The following is a 22678-nucleotide window of genomic DNA, read 5'->3' as shown; positions in this document are numbered from 1 at the left end:
TGACAGCCTATATCTTAAGCAGACAGGTGCATATAGCTGATCTTTTCTCTACAGCTGGATAAAGCATGGGCACAATGAGGAATACCGGAGAATTATACTAAAACTGAAAACATTACACAGAAAATTGCTGATTGCTTTGCATATTTGTTTAGGAAACTTTTAAAAACAGTTACCTCATCTGTTGAATCCAAGTAGTAAACCATTAAAGAATCCAAGAAACAGGAAAATTTATCCTAAGACAGGATGTTAAAATGTAAACATCCCTCTTCATAAATATAAAGGTATTTGTCATTTAATTATCTGTATAGCATCTCTTTATAACCCAGTAATTTTTAATTACCAAGGGATTTCCAGGCCTACCTGGGCCAAAAGGCATGCAAGGATATCATGGAGCAGATGGCATTTCAGGAAACCCTGGAAAAGTTGGCCTACCAGGAAAACAGGGAATTCCTGTGAGTAGATTGAATATCTCTGCTTTTTCTTCTTTACATATGTGTCTCCTTGCTAAACCATAGATATTTTTTCTATCTTTCTTAGCTTTGACATTGGCTCAGATTAAGCCAATCATTTATTTAATAATAACTATTTTAGAACTGTGTTTATGATTTCTAGAGGATGGCAATGGGTATATTCTCTTGGATATTTTATATCTAATAACCCATATTTTTAATAATTTATGCCATTTTTACACATATAAAAACTTATAGATAAGGACCATAAAGAAGCAAAATTTTAGGGGCTACCCAGCCTAACTCTGTTTTGAGTTCATCAAATGTGTTAAGCCACTTTTGGAACATTTAAGTCTTGACAGTAACTCAATTACCATATCAGAGTCTAACTGAAAACAAATGGCACGCTCAAATGGGGCAATTGAGGAGGATTTAATAAACTTACAAAGATGTAAGCAAGGCTAAGGGAAATCAAGAAGGGACCCAAAGGCTAGCAACAATGGGGAGACATTACAACCCCTAGAACTAAAGAGGTAAAGGTAAAAGAACAATGATCAAATTGGGAGAAAGTAGTTTGCATTATAGGAGGGAGCCATTTCACAGGAGTTGAGACTTTCATTAGAAGGATTCAGCCAATCCACTGCAACCCAGCAAATAGAGAGGATCCAGGAGAGCAGAAATTTCAGTTTCCTTCTCCCGTTTTCTAATCCTGTGCCAGTATGTCCCACTAGCCAAACTAATCACCAAATAAGGTTGATAATAGGAACAGTCTTCCCTGATGGGGAGAAGTATTTTATTACTCACATGGTTTAGAATTACCAATGTCTGATGATGAAAAGGAATTACTTTAAAAATTACTACTGACAATGCACTCCCTTAAAGCCTGTACCGGGGTGGGCTTCTTCCCATCCACTTCCCCTTTATATATCACTGACCAGCAGCTAGAGTAAGGGAGCCTGCTGGGTCATAGAGCAGGTTGAGAAGGGCAGAGATTGGATCTAGAAAGGCAAACGAAACATCCAGCCAGCTCTGTTTACATTCTCATATATATATCAGCAGTCTGTGCTAGTCATTAGCAAACTATACCTGGTGAACCAAGTTGGCTTGTTTTTGTATGGCTCATGAGTTAGGAATGGTTTTTACATTTTTAATGGCAGAAAAAATAAAAAGAAGAATGTTTTGTGACACATGATAATTACATGAAATTTAAATTTTAGTATTCATAAATTAATTTTATTGGAACACAGTCATTTGTTTACATATAGCTGCTTTTATACTACAATGACAGAGTTGAGTAGTTGCAGCAGAGACCAATAGCCTGTAAAGTCTAAAATATTTACTCTCTTGCCCTTTTACAGAAACAGTTGGCTGACCTCTGATCTTTTTGTATTATCACACTGTTTTTATTACTGTGGCTTTATAGTATGTCTTCAAATTTAGTAGGGCAAGTCCCCCTTTTTTATACTTCTACCACGTACCTTTGAAATTAAGTATGCCGAGTTTCTTTAAAAAGAAAACAAAACCTTGAATTGTCATTGGGTTTACCTTGAATTTATAGATGTATTTGGGGAAAATTCATATCTTATCATTTTAGTTATCTAAGAGATGAAATATTTATTCTTATTATCTTCTATTGTCCTATAAGAGTTTCTCCGTAATAATAATGCCAAAAGCTCGTATAATGCTTAGTATGTGTCAGATACTATATAAGTGTTTGTGTTAACTCATTTAATCTTTACGGTCTCGTAAGATAGATGCAGTTATTATCCTTATTTTATATATGAAGAAACCGAAGTCAATTATACCTCAATTTAAATAAGTAAATAACCAACCAACCAGCCAAGTTACTGATATTGTCACTTTCATAGATATAACTACAAAGGTAGTCTGACACCATATTCTTTGCTCTTATCAATATGCACTATTGCCCCTCAATCAAGGCCTTGTATATTCTGATATTTTATTTTCTAGTTAGTTTTTACTGGTTTAAATAAATATTATTAATTTAAGTTATATTCTATATAACTTATTTTATTTATTTCTAATAATTTACTGTTGTGATTCTACTGAGTTTTTAGGTAGATAATATTATCTTCAAATAATGACAGATTCATCTCTTTCCTTTTTCTTTCCACGTAAGTTGGAAGAGACCTTCAATACTATATTAAACAGTAGCAGCAACAGTAGCAGCAAATCCTTCTACTGCTCCAGATCTTAGAAAGAATACACCTAAAATGTCTCTTAAGAATATTTGCCATCTTCATTCTGTACTTTTATTGTCTTGTACTGGCTTTTAGGTTTTTGTTTCTTTTTTTTCTTTCCTGATACTCATTGTATAAACTGAATTTTCTTTCATTCGTTTAAAAGTTGGCCATTCTTTTTTGGTTGATATTCTTGTAGTAGTTCCATTAAACTTTAGAATCAATTATGTATTTATGTAACTATTGATTTATTTAATATATCATTATCGGTATCTTTCCTCTAACAAAGCAAGTACTTATGTGTGCTCTCGTGTCCTTTTGTTTTTATAAACTACTCTTCACCTTTACCATTTTTTTATATTGCCTTGAATTTTTACTTTTAGTTTTTATGCATTTACTTTCTATTTTTATTTGCTTTGTTTTTTTAAGAGAGTAGCAAACTTAATTAAGCTATTTGGTCACTGTTATTTTCAATATCCCTTGTAGAATCTACTGTATTTGTTTCTATTATTATTTGAGTACTTCCTCCAAAAGGTATTTTCAATGTAGGTGTTTGCGAGGCAAACCTTCCGAAGCCCTTTATGCCTACAGATATATTTATTACTCTCTCACATTTCTATGACATATTCGACACTGTACTTGAGTTTCTAGGCAATACAGTAAGGTTCTAGTCAGTGAAATAAAAAGAAATAAAAGCTATCCAGATTGGAGTGGAAGAAATAAAACTATCTTTTTTCACACACAACATGATTATATAGAAAATCCTTTGAAATCTACAAAAAAAATAAGTAAATAAACTAGTAAGCAAATTTAGCAAGGTTGCAGGATGCAAGATCAATATACAAAAATGATTTGTATTTCTATATACTAACAATGAACAATGATAAATTCACATTTAAAAAGCAGTACTTACAATAGTGTCAAAATGGGATAATCTGACCCCCAAAATGTGCAAACCTGTGTACTGAAAACTATAAAACATTACTGACAGAAATTAAAGAAGACCTAAATAAGTGGTATATATACTAAATTAATGGATCAGAAGACTCCATACTATATCAGTTTTCCTGTACATTGGCAATATCATAAAACATTAAACATACATCTATTATATGACCCAGACAGCCTATTCTTAGCCAAGAAAAATGAAAGAATATGTCCACATAAAAACTTGTACATGAATATTCATAGCAGCTTTCTTTGTAATAGCCCCAAACTAGAAGCAACCCAAATCTAGCAAAAGGTAAATGGCTAAACAAAGGAGTATAATGAAAAAGAAAAACAGTAGGCAAACATGGGCACATACTGTATGATTCTACTTATATAAAATTCTGGAAATTGTAAACTAATCTGTAATGACAGAAAGCAAATTAGCGGTTTTCTGGAGATGAGAATGTATGTGGGGAGGTGTGGTAAGGATGGCTTACAAAGGGAAAAAAGAACATTTTTGGGGGGTGGTGGATGTGTTATCTTGGTTGTGATAATGGTTTCCCAGGTATATTCTTTATGCCAATTTACTTTATATCAATTATACCTTACATAATTTATAATTTTTGTAATTTTATAAGTTTTATATGAGGGAAAGAGATGACACTGAATGGTAAGTAAGAGTTAGTAAATTAGGAATGATAATTGTGGTGGGGAAAGTAGGAAGGAAACATTCTAGGCAGAGACATAGCATATGCAAAGCTGGGAAGAACATAATGTGTTTGAAGAACCAGAACAAGACCAGTTAGGGCTAAAGTTTAGTGAGCAAGATGTAGAGTGATAGAGTTTAATTCTGTTGAGGCATACAAGGGCCACGTCATGGTGGATATTAAAGGACATATTAAGGATATTGCACATTATCTAAAGACATTAAAAACCCATTGATGACCCCATACATGTCCAATTTTACATTTTCAAAGGAGTTCCCCTGCTCCAGTATGAAAAATAGATTGGAAGAGGGAAAGATTAGATGCAAGAGACTAATAAGACTAATAACAGTATTTCTGGCTACAGTGTTCATAGTTTGGACTATACTGGTGAACTGGAAGTAGAAAGGAGTGGATAGATTTAGATAGTATTTAGGAGTTAACTTTAACAGGACTTGATATTTGATTATGGAAGGTGAGGGAGAGAGAGAGATATCAAGGATAACTTCTTAATTTTTAACTTATGCAAGTTTCTAACTCTATGCAGAGTGGTACCCATCACAAAAAAAGCAAACACTGAAAGAGGCCCAAATTTTATGGTCAGGGTTATGACATTCAAGTGGAGATGTTAAGTGAGCAATTAGATATTGTAGGCTAGAGCTCAGGGAGGAGGTTGAATATAAATTTGAGAATCATCAGCATAAAAAAAAATGCACTAGGAAGTAGATGAAATACTCAACTGGAATTTTGAAGAGACAGGGTTAAGACAGCCAATAAAAGATGTTGGGGGAACTTAGAGACTATTAACAGTAAGAAACAATTATCACTCTTACACCTGAAAGGTTAAAGGAAAGAAATAATGTCAAGTTCAGAGGCAAGTTGAGATGCAGTTACGGAAAAGGGCACCTCACAGGAGCTATAGTTAAAAGTAACCCAGCCACTGGCAGAATGCCAAAGCCAAGAGAAAATGGAAGAAATAAATGTATTAGCTCTCCTCCCACCTTTCAGTATCCTAGTAATGCATTCCATTGGCCAACCCCTACTGGAAGTCAGAGGACAAGGGAACCCAGGTGATGCAGTCTGTGAAGCTCAGATTCCCAGAACAAATGGCAAGATAGAGAAGGGATTTGGGGAGCAAATGAAGTAAAAAAACCAAACACAAACATTAAGTAAACAATGGAAAGAATGTTTCAGAATTGAGCTGTGAGGAATTCTATCATTTATAAGTCAGGTAAAGGAAGAAAAGAAGACTGCAAAGAAGCCTGAGATGGAGTGGTCATAATAGATAGGAGAAAAAGGGAGTAATGTCATGGAAACCTAAGAAAGAATATTTCAAGAAGGAGAAAGTCATCAACTATATCTAATAATCTTGAGAGATTGTGTTGAACATTTATTTTGTTTTTGTTTTGACTACTCAGCATCTTAATCCCCTTTTTTATGTTGAGAAATGTTTTATGTTTACTCTCTTTTTGAGTTTTGGTGGGCAACTAACTTCTACTACAGAAGTCAAAAATTCCAGACTCTCACTTCCCAATCCCTCTGTGAAATAAGGATGTTGGGCCCATGACCTAAGCCTAAGCAATTAGTTATATTCACCTGGGCCTTCAAATGGAGAGTTAGTGGTACAAAGAAGCAGGGATGGTAGAGGTCCTGTTCTGGTGGCAGTGGCAGTAAAATCAGTAGCACTCAGTTTCCAGAGGTTGATTACTGTCAATATCCCACACCTGGGATGGTGCCCACTGCTGTATCCAAATTTGGGTTTCCTAACCTCCCTTTAGCTCTATCCATTTTTCAAACTTGTTCCTCCAGATTTATCTGTGATTAATGAGCTACTCAATGTCTTTTCAGTAAATTTTCTACTTAAATTATCCCAGATTTGTTTCTGGTGTTTGCAGTTAAGGACTCTGACTAATATAGAAAGCTAATAATATGAAATTATGACCATCGTATTGTAGTTTATGGACGTCATTGGTAACTTTAGCAAATAACTGATTTGATTAGTGAAGGTAGAAACAGGATTGGAGTGCTTGAAGAGAAATCAAGGAAAGAATCAAAATGTGCAGAAAATTCAATGGAGAAATTTGGTTCTGAAGGAGAAAGTAGTACAATAACTAGAGAAGGAACTGTGATTCCTGTAGAAATTATTTTTAAATGAGAGAACTTCAGCCATATTTAAATACTGGAAGGACCTAGTAGAGCTGGAGAGGTTTTAAACATAATCAAAGGAAAGGAGAATCTGAATATGAATTGGTCAGACAACAAAACCTGCATATTCTAGCTCCATTTCGTAGGTTCTACTTCTACTTGGGGTTCATTATTTAAAAACAGATTCTGAGCTACATGTCCCTTTACATATGGCTAATATAAAAAAAATCTCATTGAATTTCATGATGAAATAAATTGAAATGAATTATAGTAATGTCGAATACCTCTAAGGGCCATGAAAATGAATGGTATCTGGTATTGCCATTAGTAAGCAATTGGGTATCAGATCATAAATCATCAACTTCTACTTTTTAGCATTTTGAAAGAATCAGTTAGAAAAATTTTACATGCATACTTAGAATAGCAGGATGTCATAAGTATTGAAGTGTTTTGTATTCATGAAAATAAAAACAAAATAACTTTTCCTTAAGGAATTCCCATTTTAACCTCAAAGTTTACACATGCTATTGGTATTTATGAATATAGAAATACTTTCTATAAATGTTTCTGCTTCCTGTAGAATATTGCTGTGAAAGTAAAATGATAATACCTTGTAAGGAACTAGTCTGTTCAATGAAAATAGGTAGCAGTGGCTAAACTGGTCTTTAGGAAAAGTGATTTCTAAGATAATTACTTCTAAAACCTACTATGTTAAAGAAAAATGACAAGAGACATTAATACAGTCTCTAAATATTAGCAAATTCCCTCGGATATTTTAACAAAGGATAAAGACATCTTCCCACTGGTCTTTTTATCATGGCACCATTGGGTTTTTTGGCTTACCTTTAAAGACTGCTGGAATTTTCCACTGAGAAAAATATTTATTCTAGGATTTCTAGCATTATGCAACTGCCTGATTTTCCTAAACAAACAAAAAAAGTTCTTTGTGTTTTTTTTGATGTGGCCAAGGAGTTTAAAGAATTCCTGGCATATTTAATCTGTGTTTCAATGTTTTTTTAAGGTCACATGACTATATGATATACTGAAGGACAGTATTGGGGAGGCTCACAGTTGCCTATGTGAATTTTCTTCTGTACAAATGAGTGTTTTGAGACTAGTCAACTTAGCACATCTGCAGTAAATGAGTCTACATGCTGTTTTCATTGAGTTGGACTTCTGTACAAGCATAGTGCCTCAATCATTTATGAAAAAGGAAAACAACTTATCCCTGCAAAGATCATAAATCCACTTGTCATCAAAATGAAGGCATACCAGTCTTTTTATTTTTTATTGCTGCAACTAGTAAAATTGGTTATTGGGAAGGAGAGAAAGAAACAAAACTAACAATTTGATTTAGGACAAATCAAGTCCTTTCAATCTTGACTTTGCAGTTTGTCAGGTGAACATAGACTTAAGTGTTGTCCAAAATGAGATGCTTGTCCTAAAAGAACACTGAAAGTTTTGTTTTCCACTTGTGGTTTGTGTTCAGTATAAGAAGGAAAAACACACTTCATCAGCCCACTCATAATCCAAGTGTAGAGTAGCAGGATCACCATGGGAGGTTCTATTTGAAACATCAGCAGCCCTGCCACCTGTCTGGGCTGTGTGTTCTCTAGTCTGTGAGCTAGTCACACTAAAGAAACTTATGTTTCTAAGAAGATACATTTCTTTCTCGCAGTATTTTGAAAAAAGAAACATACCTGCATTGACCATACCTCCATTGAACAAATCCTGTCAACTCTTGATCAGCAAGGGGTTGATTATCCAGTTATGGCTAATCCTGATTACTACTTTTTCCCTCTTCTTACCCCTGCTGTTTGTTTTGGCCCATTTTCTATTCATAAGGAACTCTTTCAAAGTAGATGAAACTTAGTCAATTTTGCTGATTAGCAACCAAATGAAATATTTGCTAAAGGATTAACTTTCCTAGTTGAATCTTCAAGGACTCCCAATACAATCAAGTTCATACTCTTTGTGGAATGTTGTTCCTTCATGATCTGGCCATTGTTTACATATCCAGTCTTATATTCTACTCTTCTCATGTGCATTTCAGCTATAATAAGAGCTAACAATTATTAAATGCTTACTGTATGTCAGGCAGGTGCTGAATATGTATAAAATTAATATTCTGCCCTTCTCTCTAACCTTAGGATGAATAACTTTTTGATCTTTCAAGACTAAATTGAACTGTTACTTCCTTTCAGGCACTCTTCCTTACTCTACAGTCAGAGTGAAGCATGTCTGCTGTGAACTTCTGTACACTCTGTACACTGCTTCCACAGAGCATGGATCATATGGTTGCTAATTACTTATCTTCACGTCTTTCTCTCCCAAGAGATTGTAAACTCCTGTAGAATTGAGATTGTGTTTTATTTATCTCTGTATCTCTAGACCTAGCACAGTGTCAAGCCCATAGAAGAAGCTCAGTAAATATTTGAAGAATGAATGTTCTTGTGTATAACTATGATTTGGGGGACCTGATTTTAAAATTAAGATGTGTTAGCTACTTAACATCTTAAGCATCGTCTATAAAATGAGTACAATAATACCTAATTCATAAGGTTTTTCTGAAATTTTTAGTATACTGCATGGACTTACTGAGTTACTATCTTTTAATCATATTAAATATTGATGATTAAGCTAACATTTATTCATTCAACAAATATTCCTTATATAACAGTGAACAAGATTGGCAAAGAACTGCCCTCATGAAACATACATGGAACAGCAAAAAATTGCTGACATTTGACTCTTTTTGACCCCCCCTAAAAAAGTCACTATTTAATATGGATCGACCAAATAATTAGATAAGAATCTATAAATAAATAAATTAGTTAATTCCAAATTGTGGTTAAATTCTGTGAATATAATTGATAGAGTTTTGAGATAGAGCATAATGAGAAACAGATTATAGATGAAGCAGGCTATGGAGGCCTCACTGAGAAGATTATACTTCATCTGAAGACTAAAGGTAAGACTGAGCCAGGGAAGAAATGCCATAGGAAGAGCCGAAATGAAAAAAACCTGCAGTCAGAAAGAGTTTGACATATTCACAGGATTAACGGAGGATCGAATAAGATAGTATGGATAGATTTGGGGTTTTTTTTGAAATAGAGTATGGACATTTCGTTTTCCAGAGTGATGTGAGCCTAGACATGTCTAAAAACCAAAGTATAGATGAAATACCCTTTCAGTCCCCGTTAGTCCTGTGATTATGGATTGAGACCTGGGTAAAGGAGATGTCATACAATACACTCATTTTGTCCAGTATTATAGTGGCATTTGCAGTGTCCTTATTGCAGGGTTGATAAACAACCAGTTGTTCTAATAGAAATGTGTAAATAATTTCTATGAGGTAATATAATGTTGAAATGCCTATATTCATTAAGGCTGAACAAGAGTTAGTTTTGTGTACTCCTGGAAACAGACCTAAGTCAAGCAAACCTATCTTTACTACCTTAAGACTTGCCTTGACTCTGCTCTGTGTTCCATAAGCTTTAATATGTTTAGAGATTCAAAACTAAAGTTACCTCCTAACTTTAGTATACAGTGCATTTATAAATCTTATTTCTAGCATTTGGCCACATTACTTATGATTGGCACTGCAGGAAAAGTTATAAATGCTACCTTATTTATATATAATGTAGCCTTGCATATAATCACCTAATAATTACTATCCCACACATTTTTAAACAGCCAGTTCTTTCCTAGGAGGGATATATTTAGTAAACCAAATAAAATGAGAAATTCCTACTTAAACAGAAGTGTTTTTAGTAGCTTGGAGTAAAGGAAGCAAAGTATTACTTTTATAACTCATTGGTTTGCTTGCTTAACCAAAAATGCGGTATATATGTTGCGTAATGTAAAAAAAAAAAACTTCAGGGCATCATAGTCATTTTTTTGTACTGTACAAGGTAAATTAATTTTAATTGCTATATTCTCACACAGTAAATAACTAGACCAACATGATGCTGTGAGCACAGAGAGTACTTGGCAGCAGGGAAAGGAAACAACTATTTTCCTAGTAGTTTTCAAGGGTAGTATTTAAAAGAAAAACATCAACTAATTTGAAGCTCAGTGTAATTTTAAATTTATCATTCTGTTTAAAAATCAATCGAATTAACATTAAAAATACTTATCATTTTACTCAACATAATTTTCCTCTGCTAATTTTCTTTAAAATATGAGTTTATATTGTTGCCTGTATTAAACAATTTTTTTCTTCTTAATACACTAGTTTCAATCCTAATGAGAATAAGGCAGCTAAACTAAAGGGCCTGTGAAATAACAAACATGGTGACATTCTCTTTGCTATGTTCTACTATTATATTTAAATGAGTCTTCATTGTTCCAAAATCTGTCTCTGTGTCTGTCTTCTATATGTGTACATGTCACCCCATATTCCTTCCCAGATATTTCCATTGAGTTCCAGAATAAAGGCAGATTTATTCTTAAATTATTCCCTCTTTCTCCATAGAGAAATCAAAATAAAGGCAACTCCATTTCCTTCCTTAACTGACAACCGATTAAATAAAACAATTGAGCCATACTGCCATTTTAGTTTCTGATCCATAGAAGACAATCAATAAAAGTAACGTTTGTTGTTGATGCTGTTGTTGTCGTTGATGATGTTGTTATTGTCATTGTCATTACTGAGCCAAGTGTATGTTTTCTTAGAATCCCAAGCCTTAAGCAGCCATCAGTTTCAGTCTTGTCAAAATTGACACTTTCCTGCAGAGTTCAAAACTAATTTACGGGTACAAATTTACAACCAGTAGATAAATAAGTTCTGGAGATCTAAAAAACAACATAGTAGTTATAGTCAACCATACTGAATTATAAACTTCAAAGACGTTCAGAGACTAAATCTTAACTGTTCTCAACACAAAAAAGAAATAATAAATAATGGAACATGATAAAGATATTAGCTAGCACTACTGTAGTAATCATATTGCAATATATAAATGTATTAAACTAACACATTATAAACATAAACTTACACAATATTATATGTAAATTAAAAACAACAACAACAACAATTTAAGCAGGCAGTTTGGCTCCTATCCGAGGATAATGAAATCTCCAGCCATGACATGTCATGTACTCTTATCATTCTATTAACTTTTTTAAGACTTGGGTAAACTGATGATTGGTTTCAGAATTTCTGAACAAATTAGTAGTAACTGTGATTTTATTTATATTTTAAAATTTGCATGACCTACCCTTTGCTGACGGGTTTTAGTCAAATAATTTTTAAAACATTAGAAAGAATGCCTAGGGATTAACATCTGTTTCTCTTGAAAGCAATTACTCATCCATCTGTGTATTCATAATAAAAAATGTTTGTTCTCTACTTGTATGAAACATTATTTGGAACTTTGTACAGAACACTCTGCTACTGTCCTCAAATTTCTCTCTAAGAAACCAACATGAACAGTGAATGACTTGGAGCATGTTCATTGTGCTATATTAATTGTCTGATAACACTGTAAGTAAAATAGTTTCTAGTATACAGTTAATCTTAAAGACTAGTCTTATGGTCCTTATAATTCTCAACTAAAAATACCTTTTGATTTCAGGAGTGTTCAACAGTATCCGAATGTCAATTGTCCATGTATCACATGAAAGATGTTTTTTTCTGTTAGAGAATAAAGGTCTCAAAAATTGCCTAAAGTTACAAGTAAAGTGAGATGAAGTGGTACTATTTTAGAATTCTGGAATGTTGAGGTATCCTAAAATTATCTAGCATAATCTGTCATGTGCTATATGTCCTCTCCCTATGGCATCAAATACATCTATAATACATCCAGGGATAGGATACTCACAGCCTTGCAAGACAGCCCACTATATGTGTGTGCACATATATATGTGTGTGTGTACATATATGTGTGTGCATGTGTATTTACACTGATCTACATTCTGTTACTTAACTTTCCACATAGTATAAATCTGGAGCTACTTTTATGGTCTAAGTCTATTTGTATTGTTCCTTGCTTACATGCCTTTCTTTCCACATTTTATATATGATCTTTTACAATCTGCTTTCTCTGCAAGCCATTGGTTTCCTTAGTACTTTCACCTGTTTTTGTTTTTATTGAAGAGAGTGCTATTTATCAGAATTTTGATTTTAAAACTTGCCTTTTCCAAAAAGTCATATTCCTGTTAGAAACCAGGCCACTGATATAGCACCTATGTCTTTTCTAATCATTTTTGAAATTTTATATCCCAAAATCTCAGATGACTATGACTGGATTTGCATTCATTTTCATTGATAGGCTCTAAAATGGCACCATCTCTTGACTCTGGGGTTCTCATCATTCATATGGAAAGTACACTGCCAGATAATATATTCCTAAGATATGAACCAAGATGCTCACAGACCAAATTAAATAAATCAATGTAAAACACATAATAAGAAGCAAGATGAAAGAAATAGAGTAGGTTAATGTATTTAGAATAAGGTGCAAGAACACACCACTCTAATTCTAAATCCTAAATCCACAATGTGGATTTTTTCTCCCTTAGCTCCAGTGATTTTTTTTCCTTGTTTTTCTTTCTTTTTTTTTAATTAAAATTATTGGGGGTGACATTGGTTAATAAAATCAAATAGGTTTCAAGTGTACACATCAACAATATGTTTTATATATATTGCATTGTGTGTTCACCACCCAAAGTTAGATTTTCTTCCATCACCAATATTTGACCCCTTTTACCCTTTCTACTCCCCCTACCCCTTCCCTCTGGTAACCACTAATCCACTGTCCATGTCCATGAGTCTCTGTTTGTTTGTCATGTTACTTTCAGTTTTATGTCTCACATATGAGGGAAATTATATGGTCCTCAATTTTTTCTGTCTGACTTATTTCACATAGCATGATAATCTCAAGATCCATCCATGTTGTCTCAAATGGCAGCAGTATTTCATCTTTTCTTATGGCTGAGTAATATTCCATTGCCTTTATGTCCCATGTCTTCTTTATCCAATCATCTATTGATGGACACTTCTGTTGTTTCCATGTCTTGGTCACTATGAATAATGCTGCTATGAACATTGGGGTGCATATATCTTTGTGGATAAATCTTTTCAAGTTTTGGGGGTAAATAACCAGAAGTGGGATTGCTGAGTCACATGGTAATCCTATTCTTAGTTTTGTGAGAAACCTCCATACTATTTTCCATAGTGGCTGTACCAATTTATGTTCCCAGCAGCAGTGTAGGCAGGTTCCTTTCCCCCCACAACTTCTCCAACACTTGTTATTATTATTTGTCCTGTTAATAATAGTAATTCTAACAGATGTGAGATAGTATCTCATTGTGGTTTTGATTCGCATTTACCTAACAGCTAGTAAAGTTGAGCCTCTTTTCATATGTGTTGGTCATTTGTATGTTTTCTTGAGAGAAGTGCCTGTTCAGGTCCTCCGCCCATTTTTTAATCAAATTGTTTTTTTACTGTTGAGTTGTATGAGTTTTTTATATATTTTCGAAATTAGGCCCTTATCGGAGGTGTTGTCTGCAAATATACTCTCCCATTCAGATGGTCGACTCTTTCCCTTGTTGATGGTTTCTTTTGTTGTACAGAGCTTTTTAGTTTGATATAGTCCTATTCATTTGTTTTTGCTTTTACTTCCCTTGCCTTTGAGGTTAAATTCATAAAACCCTCTCTAAATCCAAGGTTCATGAGTTTAGTACCTATGTTTTCTTCTCTGCCCCAGTGTGGATTTTTGACTTCTTTCTCTCTCTCTTTCCCTCCCTCCCTTCTTTCTTTCCTTCCTTCCTTCCTTCCTTCCTTCCTTCCTTCCTTCCTTCCTTCCTTCCTTCCTTCCTTCCTTCCTTCCTTCCCTTCCTTCCAGTCTCTGTCTCTCTCTCTCCCTCTCCCTCCTCCCTCCCTTCCTCCTTTTCCCCTTCCCTCTCTCCCTCCTCTCTTTTATTCCTCCTCCCTTCCTCCCTCCATCTGTAAGGACTTTGATGTCATAATGGTTCCTTACAAATAGAAGAGCTATTTATACAGAGAAATAGTAAGAGATAAAATAGTCATTGTAGATTGGAACAAAAAAAAATTTAAAGGTCAAGCTAAGGAATGTGAACCTATATCCTATAGATCAGGGATCCCCAACTCCCGGGCCGCAAACTGGTGTTGGTCTGTGGCCTGTTAGGAACCAAGTCACACAGCAGGAGGTGAGTGGCAAGCAAGCAAGCGAAGTTTCATCTGTATTTGCAGCCGCTCCCCAGTGCCAGCATCACCACCGCAGCTCTACCTCATATCATTAGGCATTAGGTTCTCATAGGAGCACCAGTCCATGGTGCCAAAAAGGTTGGGAACCATTACTATAGGTGATAGATTTCTCCTTGTAAGCACTTAGTGATATAAAATACATGCTATTCATTATTTTAGTGAGTTTTGTGGTCATGAAGAAAGAAAATCTATTTAGAAAAGGTAATTTTAAAAATATATTGAATTCTTTTTTACCACAGTTAAAGAATAAAAAGATATCTGATGATATAGTGTAGAGGAAATAGTATGGGGCGGATGGGGGGGATGCTTTAGTATTAAATTCAAAATTGGCTTTATCTTTTAAATCCTATTTTCATAACCAAGCCTTCTACAGAAATGACTCTAGCCTATCTTGAGCAGATCATCTCTCCTACCACATTTATAACTTTAAGGGCAATATCTTTATCTTATAATCCACCCTACCTTCTCAGTATTTTCTTTTTCCAATTAGCATCAAAGATAACTTCCCCCACAGAACTTCTATATTATTTACTTTATATCTCTCTTCTCATATAGCATTTTTTTATATTTCTGCCTTAATTATAATTATTTATATATTACATTCTATCTTTTTCACTTAATTTTAAACTTCTTGAAAACAAAAACTGTATTTGTATTACCCACAGGGCTTCCCATGGTAAACTTCCATACACATAGATGATATTCAACAAATATTTATAGAATGCACAAAAGAACAATTGCATAACCCAATTTAGTATCCCAAGAATCAAGTCAGAAAGTAGCAGTTATCTCTTAGAACAAGAGTCAGCAAAATTATTCTGTAAATATTAGTAACTATTTTTCTCTTTCCAGGGCAAAAAGCAAACTCAATGATATTACTTAAGAATTTATGTAGCAAGAGAGAAAGTAATTATTATAAATTAGTATAATCTGTTGTAATACAAGCCTACTGAGAAAAAAAAATAGAATTCTTTTGGAGTGGGATAAGATTTAGCTTATTACAGTTTCCAATCATCACAATTTTCTTTTCATCTGGTAATTCCGACCTGTCATGAGATTTTGCATATTTTACAAATTTAATCTTTGGAAATTTTGTTCACATAGATAGATAGAGCCAAATACTGGAATTCATAAACATGTAATTTTAATTGAAAATATTTACTGCTTTCAAGGGATTTATAAACTTCTATTAGATCTTTTCTTGATATTTGGCTTCTAGCATATATATTTACATTGTAGATTATTCATTTCCTATTGAAGGTTAGGTGGAAACTCTTCAATTGCACAGTTAAATGAATTTTGAAATATAGAAATTTCTTGCATCTAGGTCTAAAAAATGTTGCCGAAATGTTTGAGCTCAGAAAAATCTACCCACTGCAAATTTGTGTGGAAATGGAGGTCTCACTTTTTGTTTTAATTTTTGACAACACAGGAAGTATATAAATTTAGTTGACATTACTTGTGATTCACACATTAGTTTTCACAAAATGACTTTACTACAGTATATGTTTCACATGTAAGCATTGTCTTGCCTTGCAATTTTAGGTTGCATTCATTATTAAATATTATAAAGTCTGCAGCAAAATCTAATTTCTAAAGCAGTTTTCATTCAATAATAAAGGTCAAGGATGATTTTTCTCATTCAAAAAAATTTCAATCTCAGTCTCAAAAATATCTCAATTAAATTTTCTCCCTGGTAAGCCATAAAACTACTACATTATAGTCAGGATATTCAGTTTCTATTTTGACAAAAAAATTCACAGAGCTAATGAATATTAAATTTACGAGAGTCAGTAGAGTTCACTGTTGACTCTACTGGTTTAATAACACATGCAAGATTCACGTGTTTTCCTCATGGTAAACACCTTACATTTTCACAAGTTTTGTAAATTTGTCCAATGAGTCTTTTTTTGGTTCGTTGCTATCAGTTTTATAAGACCTTAACAGATTTCACTTCAGGTTGTACTATTTAGTGTTTTTAACTTCTTCAAAAATATTCTAACCTATATTCTTCACAAAATATCCATACAGGTTAATTCTTCATCACTTGGTACTCAGATTAACAACTGAATAGTATACAGCAGCCCCCCCTTTATCCATGGTTTCACTTTCTGTTATCCACAGTCAACTGCAGTCCAAAAATATCAAATGGAAAATTTGAGAAATAAACAATTTTAAGTTTTAAATTGCATGCCATTCTGAGTATTGTGATGAAATCTCACACTATCTGTTCCATCCCATCCAGTACATGAATCATCTTCATGTCCAGTGTCTCCTCACTATATACCCACCCATCGGTCACTCGGTAGCTATCTCAGTTATCAGATTGGCTGTTGATTATGGTAGTGCTTGTGTTCAAGTAACCCTTATTTTCCCTAACAATAGTTCCAAAGCACAAGAATAGTGATGTGGCAATTTGGATATGCCAAAGAGAAGCTATAAAATGCTTCTTTTAAAAAGTGAGAAGGCGAGTACGGTACAATAAGATATTTTGAAACAACATTCAGATAATTTTTATTATACTATGTTGCTATAATTGTTCTATTTTTGATTATTGTTGTTAATCTCTTACTGTGCCTAATTTATAAATTAAACTTCATCATAGGTATGTATGTATAGGAGAAAACATACTATATATAGGGTTCAGTACTATCTGTGGTTTCAGGTATCCACTTGGTGTATTAGAATGAATCCCCCTTGGAAAAGGGGAAACTACTTATTGAAACCTTTCGATTCATCAAGAGGCAAGGAAAACCACTCAAAAACATTTTCCTTTTTTTAAATTGACTATTAATGCTGCTCTGATGTCCTCAACATTTTAAGCAACTGTTCTTGCCAATAGGCTAACAATCTTAAACAGGTTTATTTTTGCTGCACATTTTAATTAAGTCACTATCAATAAATGACTTTTCTTGCTGGGCTAAGAAATGTACCACTTAGAAACTCACATCAGTTGCAACTCCATTTTCACCTTTTTGTGAAGAAATTCTGTTGTGATAAAATACTTAATTTTAAATGTCCTAATTTTTCTAACTGTCACATTCCTGTGACATGAGAATATTGTGTCAAATGTTTGAACTGATAACATTGACATATATTGTATTTTCTTTTTTAGCATAGCTCTAGTGTCATTGCAGAATAAACACAAAGCTTTGACATCTAATTTGATAAGAAGATAATCTGCATTTCACTGCGCTTTAAAAACACAGCATTCCAAGTCTACTTTTTTGTTGTTGTTGTTGTTGCTTTGACATGACCAATATGCACTGGTACTAAAATAAATAAAATAAAATGTCACAGTAAGTCAGCATATGTTCTACCTGAAACACTGTCAAGTTATATCTTTATCACTGCAATTTGCAGTGCAGCAAGCAGCAGTTCAAAGCAGTAAGTGCCATATACAGTCTCTGCCACAACTATCATCTCTGCCTTGGGTGCAAAATGTCCATATATGATCCATAAGTGAAATAACATGGCTGTGTTCCAATAAAACTGATATTACAATTTCATATAATTTTTACGCCTTGAAATATTCTTCTTTTGATTTTTTTCAAAACATAGAAATGTAAAAACTATTCTCAGCTCATGAGCTCTACAAAAATGGGTAATGGATTGGATTTTGGCTTGTAAATCATAGTTTTCCAATCTTATTTTAGGATTTGACTTTGAGGAAATACTGCTTGCTTATTCAACTTTATTGCCAATGAAATTGTTTGTAGTAAATCTTCTAGAATCATGTGTGATTCAGAAATAGATTATTCCTCCTTTTTATTGAGATATAATTGACATATAACATTATATTAGTTTCAGGTATACAGCATAATGATTCAATTTATGTATATTTTGAGAAATGAGCACCAGAATAAGTTTAGTTGACATCCATCAGAATATTATTCCTTTTAAGGAGACATTAATTAGTTATTAGAGTTGTCATGTACACCAGAATATAATACAAAAAGTTAGAATACAACAAACATACTTCACACATAGTCTACTTAAGTCAATAAGTACTGGTATATTTTGTACTGCCTCAATATTTTCATTTTAAAAACCCAAGATTATTAATTTAACTATAATTAGAGATTTTAGGTGAAATAAAACATTATTTAAGCATTTCACTTATTTGGGAAAGAAGCCCAGGATAACTCCCAAACCTGGCCAGTGTGTCAACAACAGCCTTTCAAAACACCAACCCCTCCTACATTTATTGAGTCCTCAGAATGGATTTTTAGGAACTGCCTCAGTTTTCATTTCTTATCTATGTTATTTAGGGCATCAGAGGCAGCCCAGGAAAAACAGGAGTGGCTGGGTCTCCAGGTCCTCAAGGAGCAAAGGGTTCATCAGGCCTGCCAGGAAGCCCAGGAACACTAGGCCCAAAGGTACTTTAATATTTTGTTCTGATAGATGAGCAGTATTATTATTTAGCTAATGATAGAAACACATTAGGAGGAAAGGAAAGTATATGGCCTTAAGATATCCATCTCCCATGATAGCTACAGTACATGTTATTTGCCAAAACAACTTGTTAACCTAGAACTGGTGATGCTTTGAAAAATGCTCTTTGACTCATTTTTATTTTTCTTCCTTCTCCGTCATCCATCTTTTCCTCTAAAGCAGGAAAATTTTATTTACTTCCAAGTACCTACTTTCTCAAGTATACTTTCTGTGCCTCTAAGTCTGAACATAACCAACAAGTTAATAAATCTGATGAGTACAGATTATTTCTTAGAGCCAGAGTGATTGATAGTAATCAAATCTTGCATTAACATTCATTGCATAGAGTATTGTCACGTCAGCAGGCTTTCCAAACAAACCTCTCTTAGAATTATCTCAATGCAGAATTGACCCAGACAACAAAGACCATTAGTCCAGGGCTGAAAGCTGTTTCATAAAAACCTAGGATTATAACACTGGCACCCTCATTATTATTCGCTCTGAATTTGGTTTTCACAGTTACACTTCTAAAGAATTTTCGGATATTCTGACTCACAGAGGTAAACTGAAAATGATGACCAAGTTACTTACTGTTTACAATTTGAGCCTTCTGTTAATGTTTATACCATGAGTATTTCTATTTTCAAGGTGACTGAGCAAATGTTAAAACTAGGAAGAGAATTAAGAGAGATCCCTTCCTCTTATTGGTGAATCTGCAATAAAAAGAATCCTCATTGTCAAGTCCCAAAGCTGTATCTTTTCTCAAGACAGAAATGATAATTTGCTAATCTTAAAGACTTTGGTCAAAGTCTACCAAGCATTATGTTTCCATTAACATACCTCTAAACTCCATCTGATTCCTGAGTTTATTTTTAGAAATGGCGTGAAAGATGTTGCTACTCTCATTTCAAAAAATAAATTAAATAAATAAATAAATAAATATACTTGACTTTTAAAAATAAAATAATGGTGATTAAATATATCTTTACAGTGAAATTTTAGGGGCTAAAGAAGGCTTCTATCAAAGGGCTTATACCTTAGGAAAGGGATAATGGACATTTAATGATAGAATCGAAAAGATAATTGTGGCAAGCACTAAGGTTTACATTTCAGGAGACTGCTTTGTTTCTGGTGTCAGGTAGCCGATATCTCTGTATGATAAAGAAAACACAGCAAAATAATATCAATTCAAATAAAATACAAGTTTCATCACATATAAACACACACACCAAACCCTCACCATCCTCTCTGTAACCCCAATATTTTCCTCCTAGTTTTGTAGGTGCCCTTTTCCTTCCTCTTTCCACACTTAGGACTGCAGTCTCTGGAATTTTCTTTCCCACTGCCACACTTCTTGTTTATTATAATCAAATGTTACTTATGTGGAAAATATTGGTGAGGAGAATCATCATGCAGAATTTGATTCCTCAGTGCCTTGTACTATGGCTAAGGATTAACCAATTTAAAAGCCAATATGTTCAAAAGTCAAGATCATTTTTCTCATCCTGTCCATAGGGTGAACAGGGGCTACCTGGTCAACCTGGAATTCAAGGTAAAAGAGGTCACCGGGGAGCACAAGGTGATCAAGGACCATGTGGAGAGCCCGGCCTGAAAGGGCAGCCTGTATGTGCCAACTCAGACATTCACTAAACACTTACTTTATGGAGGAGGCCACCATTCACAATAATGATTTTTGTGTCTATTCACATTGCAGGGAGAACATGGTGTTCACGGTTTGACAGGTTTCCAAGGATTCCCAGGTCCCAAAGTATGTTTACATAATTTGCTGCTAGTCTTCTAGCTATCTAGAAAGAAAAAGATGTTGAAATACCAATATTTGGTCTCTGATTTAGGCTTTTTTTTTTAATCTGCAAATTTTCTGTTGGTACAGAGTTATATATTTGAGATTTGAATATGTTAATTATAAAGCCTATGTAGCTATATATTTTCTAGCAATTATATTGAATAGTTTGCTTTTACCCTCACATTCCATTTTCCCCAAACATTTTATTATGAAAATTTTCAAACATACAGCAAAGTTGAAAGAATAAGTGAACACCCATATACCTATTACTGAGATTCTACCATTAACATTTTACTCAACTTGCTTTATCATGTACATATCCATCTATCCATCTCTCCCTTTCTCAATCTATTTTTGGTGTATTTCAGAATAAATTGCAGACCTAAGTACAATTCCTCCAAAATACGTTAGGATGCATATCATTAACTATCACATTCCATTTTTTAGAAGGCAATTCTTAGTATTTTGGTATATTATTTCATTGATAAAAGCGTATCTACAGAGCTAAAGATTTTGACTTTTTGTTTTTTTCTGATATTTCTAGGGTCCTGAGGGAGCCACTGGCATTGTTGGAATATCAGGTCCTAAAGGTCCTATTGGACAGAGAGTAAGTGTAAAGTCATTCTACCTGCCCCCAAATTGTGGTTCTTTGCCAATTGTAGGAATTAAGGTTAAGAACTCTAAAATTAATATACTCCAGATTAATGATTTAATAAAATTACTTTAAGGTGGAAACTCATTAAAGCACATGTAGAGGTTTTCAACCCTTTTCGGTTCATATATTTGAGCAAAAGACCCCTATAGACCACCCACACGTCTCAGTTTTTACTTAAAAACAAACCACATCAGAATGAATGTGAATACTGGATAATGTATTTATTAACTCACATTATGAACAAAAACATAAAGCAGCTTCATGTCATAATCATTAACACAACCAGAGACCACCCTGATGCACCACCTGGAGGGGACTTGCCTGTGACCAGAGCTCCTCAGACCACACTTTGAAAAACATTTCCCAATAGCTATGTTTCCCCAGCTCAGGATTGAGTTTCTCCAGAGAGTGATGAGGAACTGCTTAAAGAGTTGAAAAGATCAGGGTCTGAAGAACTCCAATTAGCTGCTTAATGCCTGGAATTGTGAACTGTGGAGAATATAAATAAAATAGATAAGCCACCAGCGGCTACTGGTTAGGGGTTTTATTGCTTGTATTTTTATTTATTTATTTTTGTTTTGTTTTTATTAGCCATAGTCTCCTAATTCATAAGATGATCTATAAAACCAAAAAGAAAAAAAAGTTATAAAATACCAAACAGTGGTTTGACTATAGTAGTAGCACCTCTGTAACTAACAGCGGTTGCTAGGAGAGAGTCAGCACAGAGGAAGAAGGAAAGCGGTTCAGATGGAAGAGACAGGAATCTTGAAAGAGAACTGTAAAACTGCCAACCACTGTATTTTGCAGAATATTAAATGAAAAGTCAAATTTTTGAAATTCTGTACTCCTTCTCTAATAGCTCCTATAATAAATTATTTTCAATAACACAAAGAGCAGTGTTGTCAGGGGAAATGTTTACTTAAAGACCCTTCTCAACATTCCTTCAGGTACAAATTTATTAGTTATTTTTATGATTTCTAAAGAACCATGGAAATTTGGTGCTGTTATGTAAAGTCCAATTCTTGATTATCCACAAGTGAGTTATATATGGATAGGCTTCTCTATGATAAATATTGCTTTAAGTTCTTATATATATTAAGTTCCCCACTAATTAAATTCATTC

At 33.8% G+C, this 22678-nt stretch overlaps 1 protein-coding gene across 1 annotated transcript in view; it reads left to right on the top strand.

Moving 5' to 3' along the window:
* The window catches only part of COL24A1 (collagen type XXIV alpha 1 chain), a 288275-nt gene that overhangs the window by 228133 nt on the left and 37464 nt on the right, over window positions 1-22678 (top strand). The window contains exons 48-52 of the mRNA XM_039838730.1: window positions 345-452; window positions 18934-19041; window positions 20612-20719; window positions 20811-20864; window positions 21445-21507. Coding sequence (XP_039694664.1) covers window positions 345-452; window positions 18934-19041; window positions 20612-20719; window positions 20811-20864; window positions 21445-21507 — 441 coding nt within the window. The remainder of the gene's footprint in view (window positions 1-344; window positions 453-18933; window positions 19042-20611; window positions 20720-20810; window positions 20865-21444; window positions 21508-22678) is intronic.

Source organism: Pteropus medius, unplaced genomic scaffold (assembly GCF_902729225.1).
Source record: "Pteropus medius unplaced genomic scaffold, Ma_sr-lr_union100, whole genome shotgun sequence".
In the NCBI taxonomy this organism is placed as follows: Eukaryota; Metazoa; Chordata; class Mammalia; order Chiroptera; family Pteropodidae; genus Pteropus; species Pteropus medius.
The sequence above is the reverse complement of the archived record's forward strand: the minus strand, read 5'-3'. Positions and strand labels throughout refer to the sequence as shown.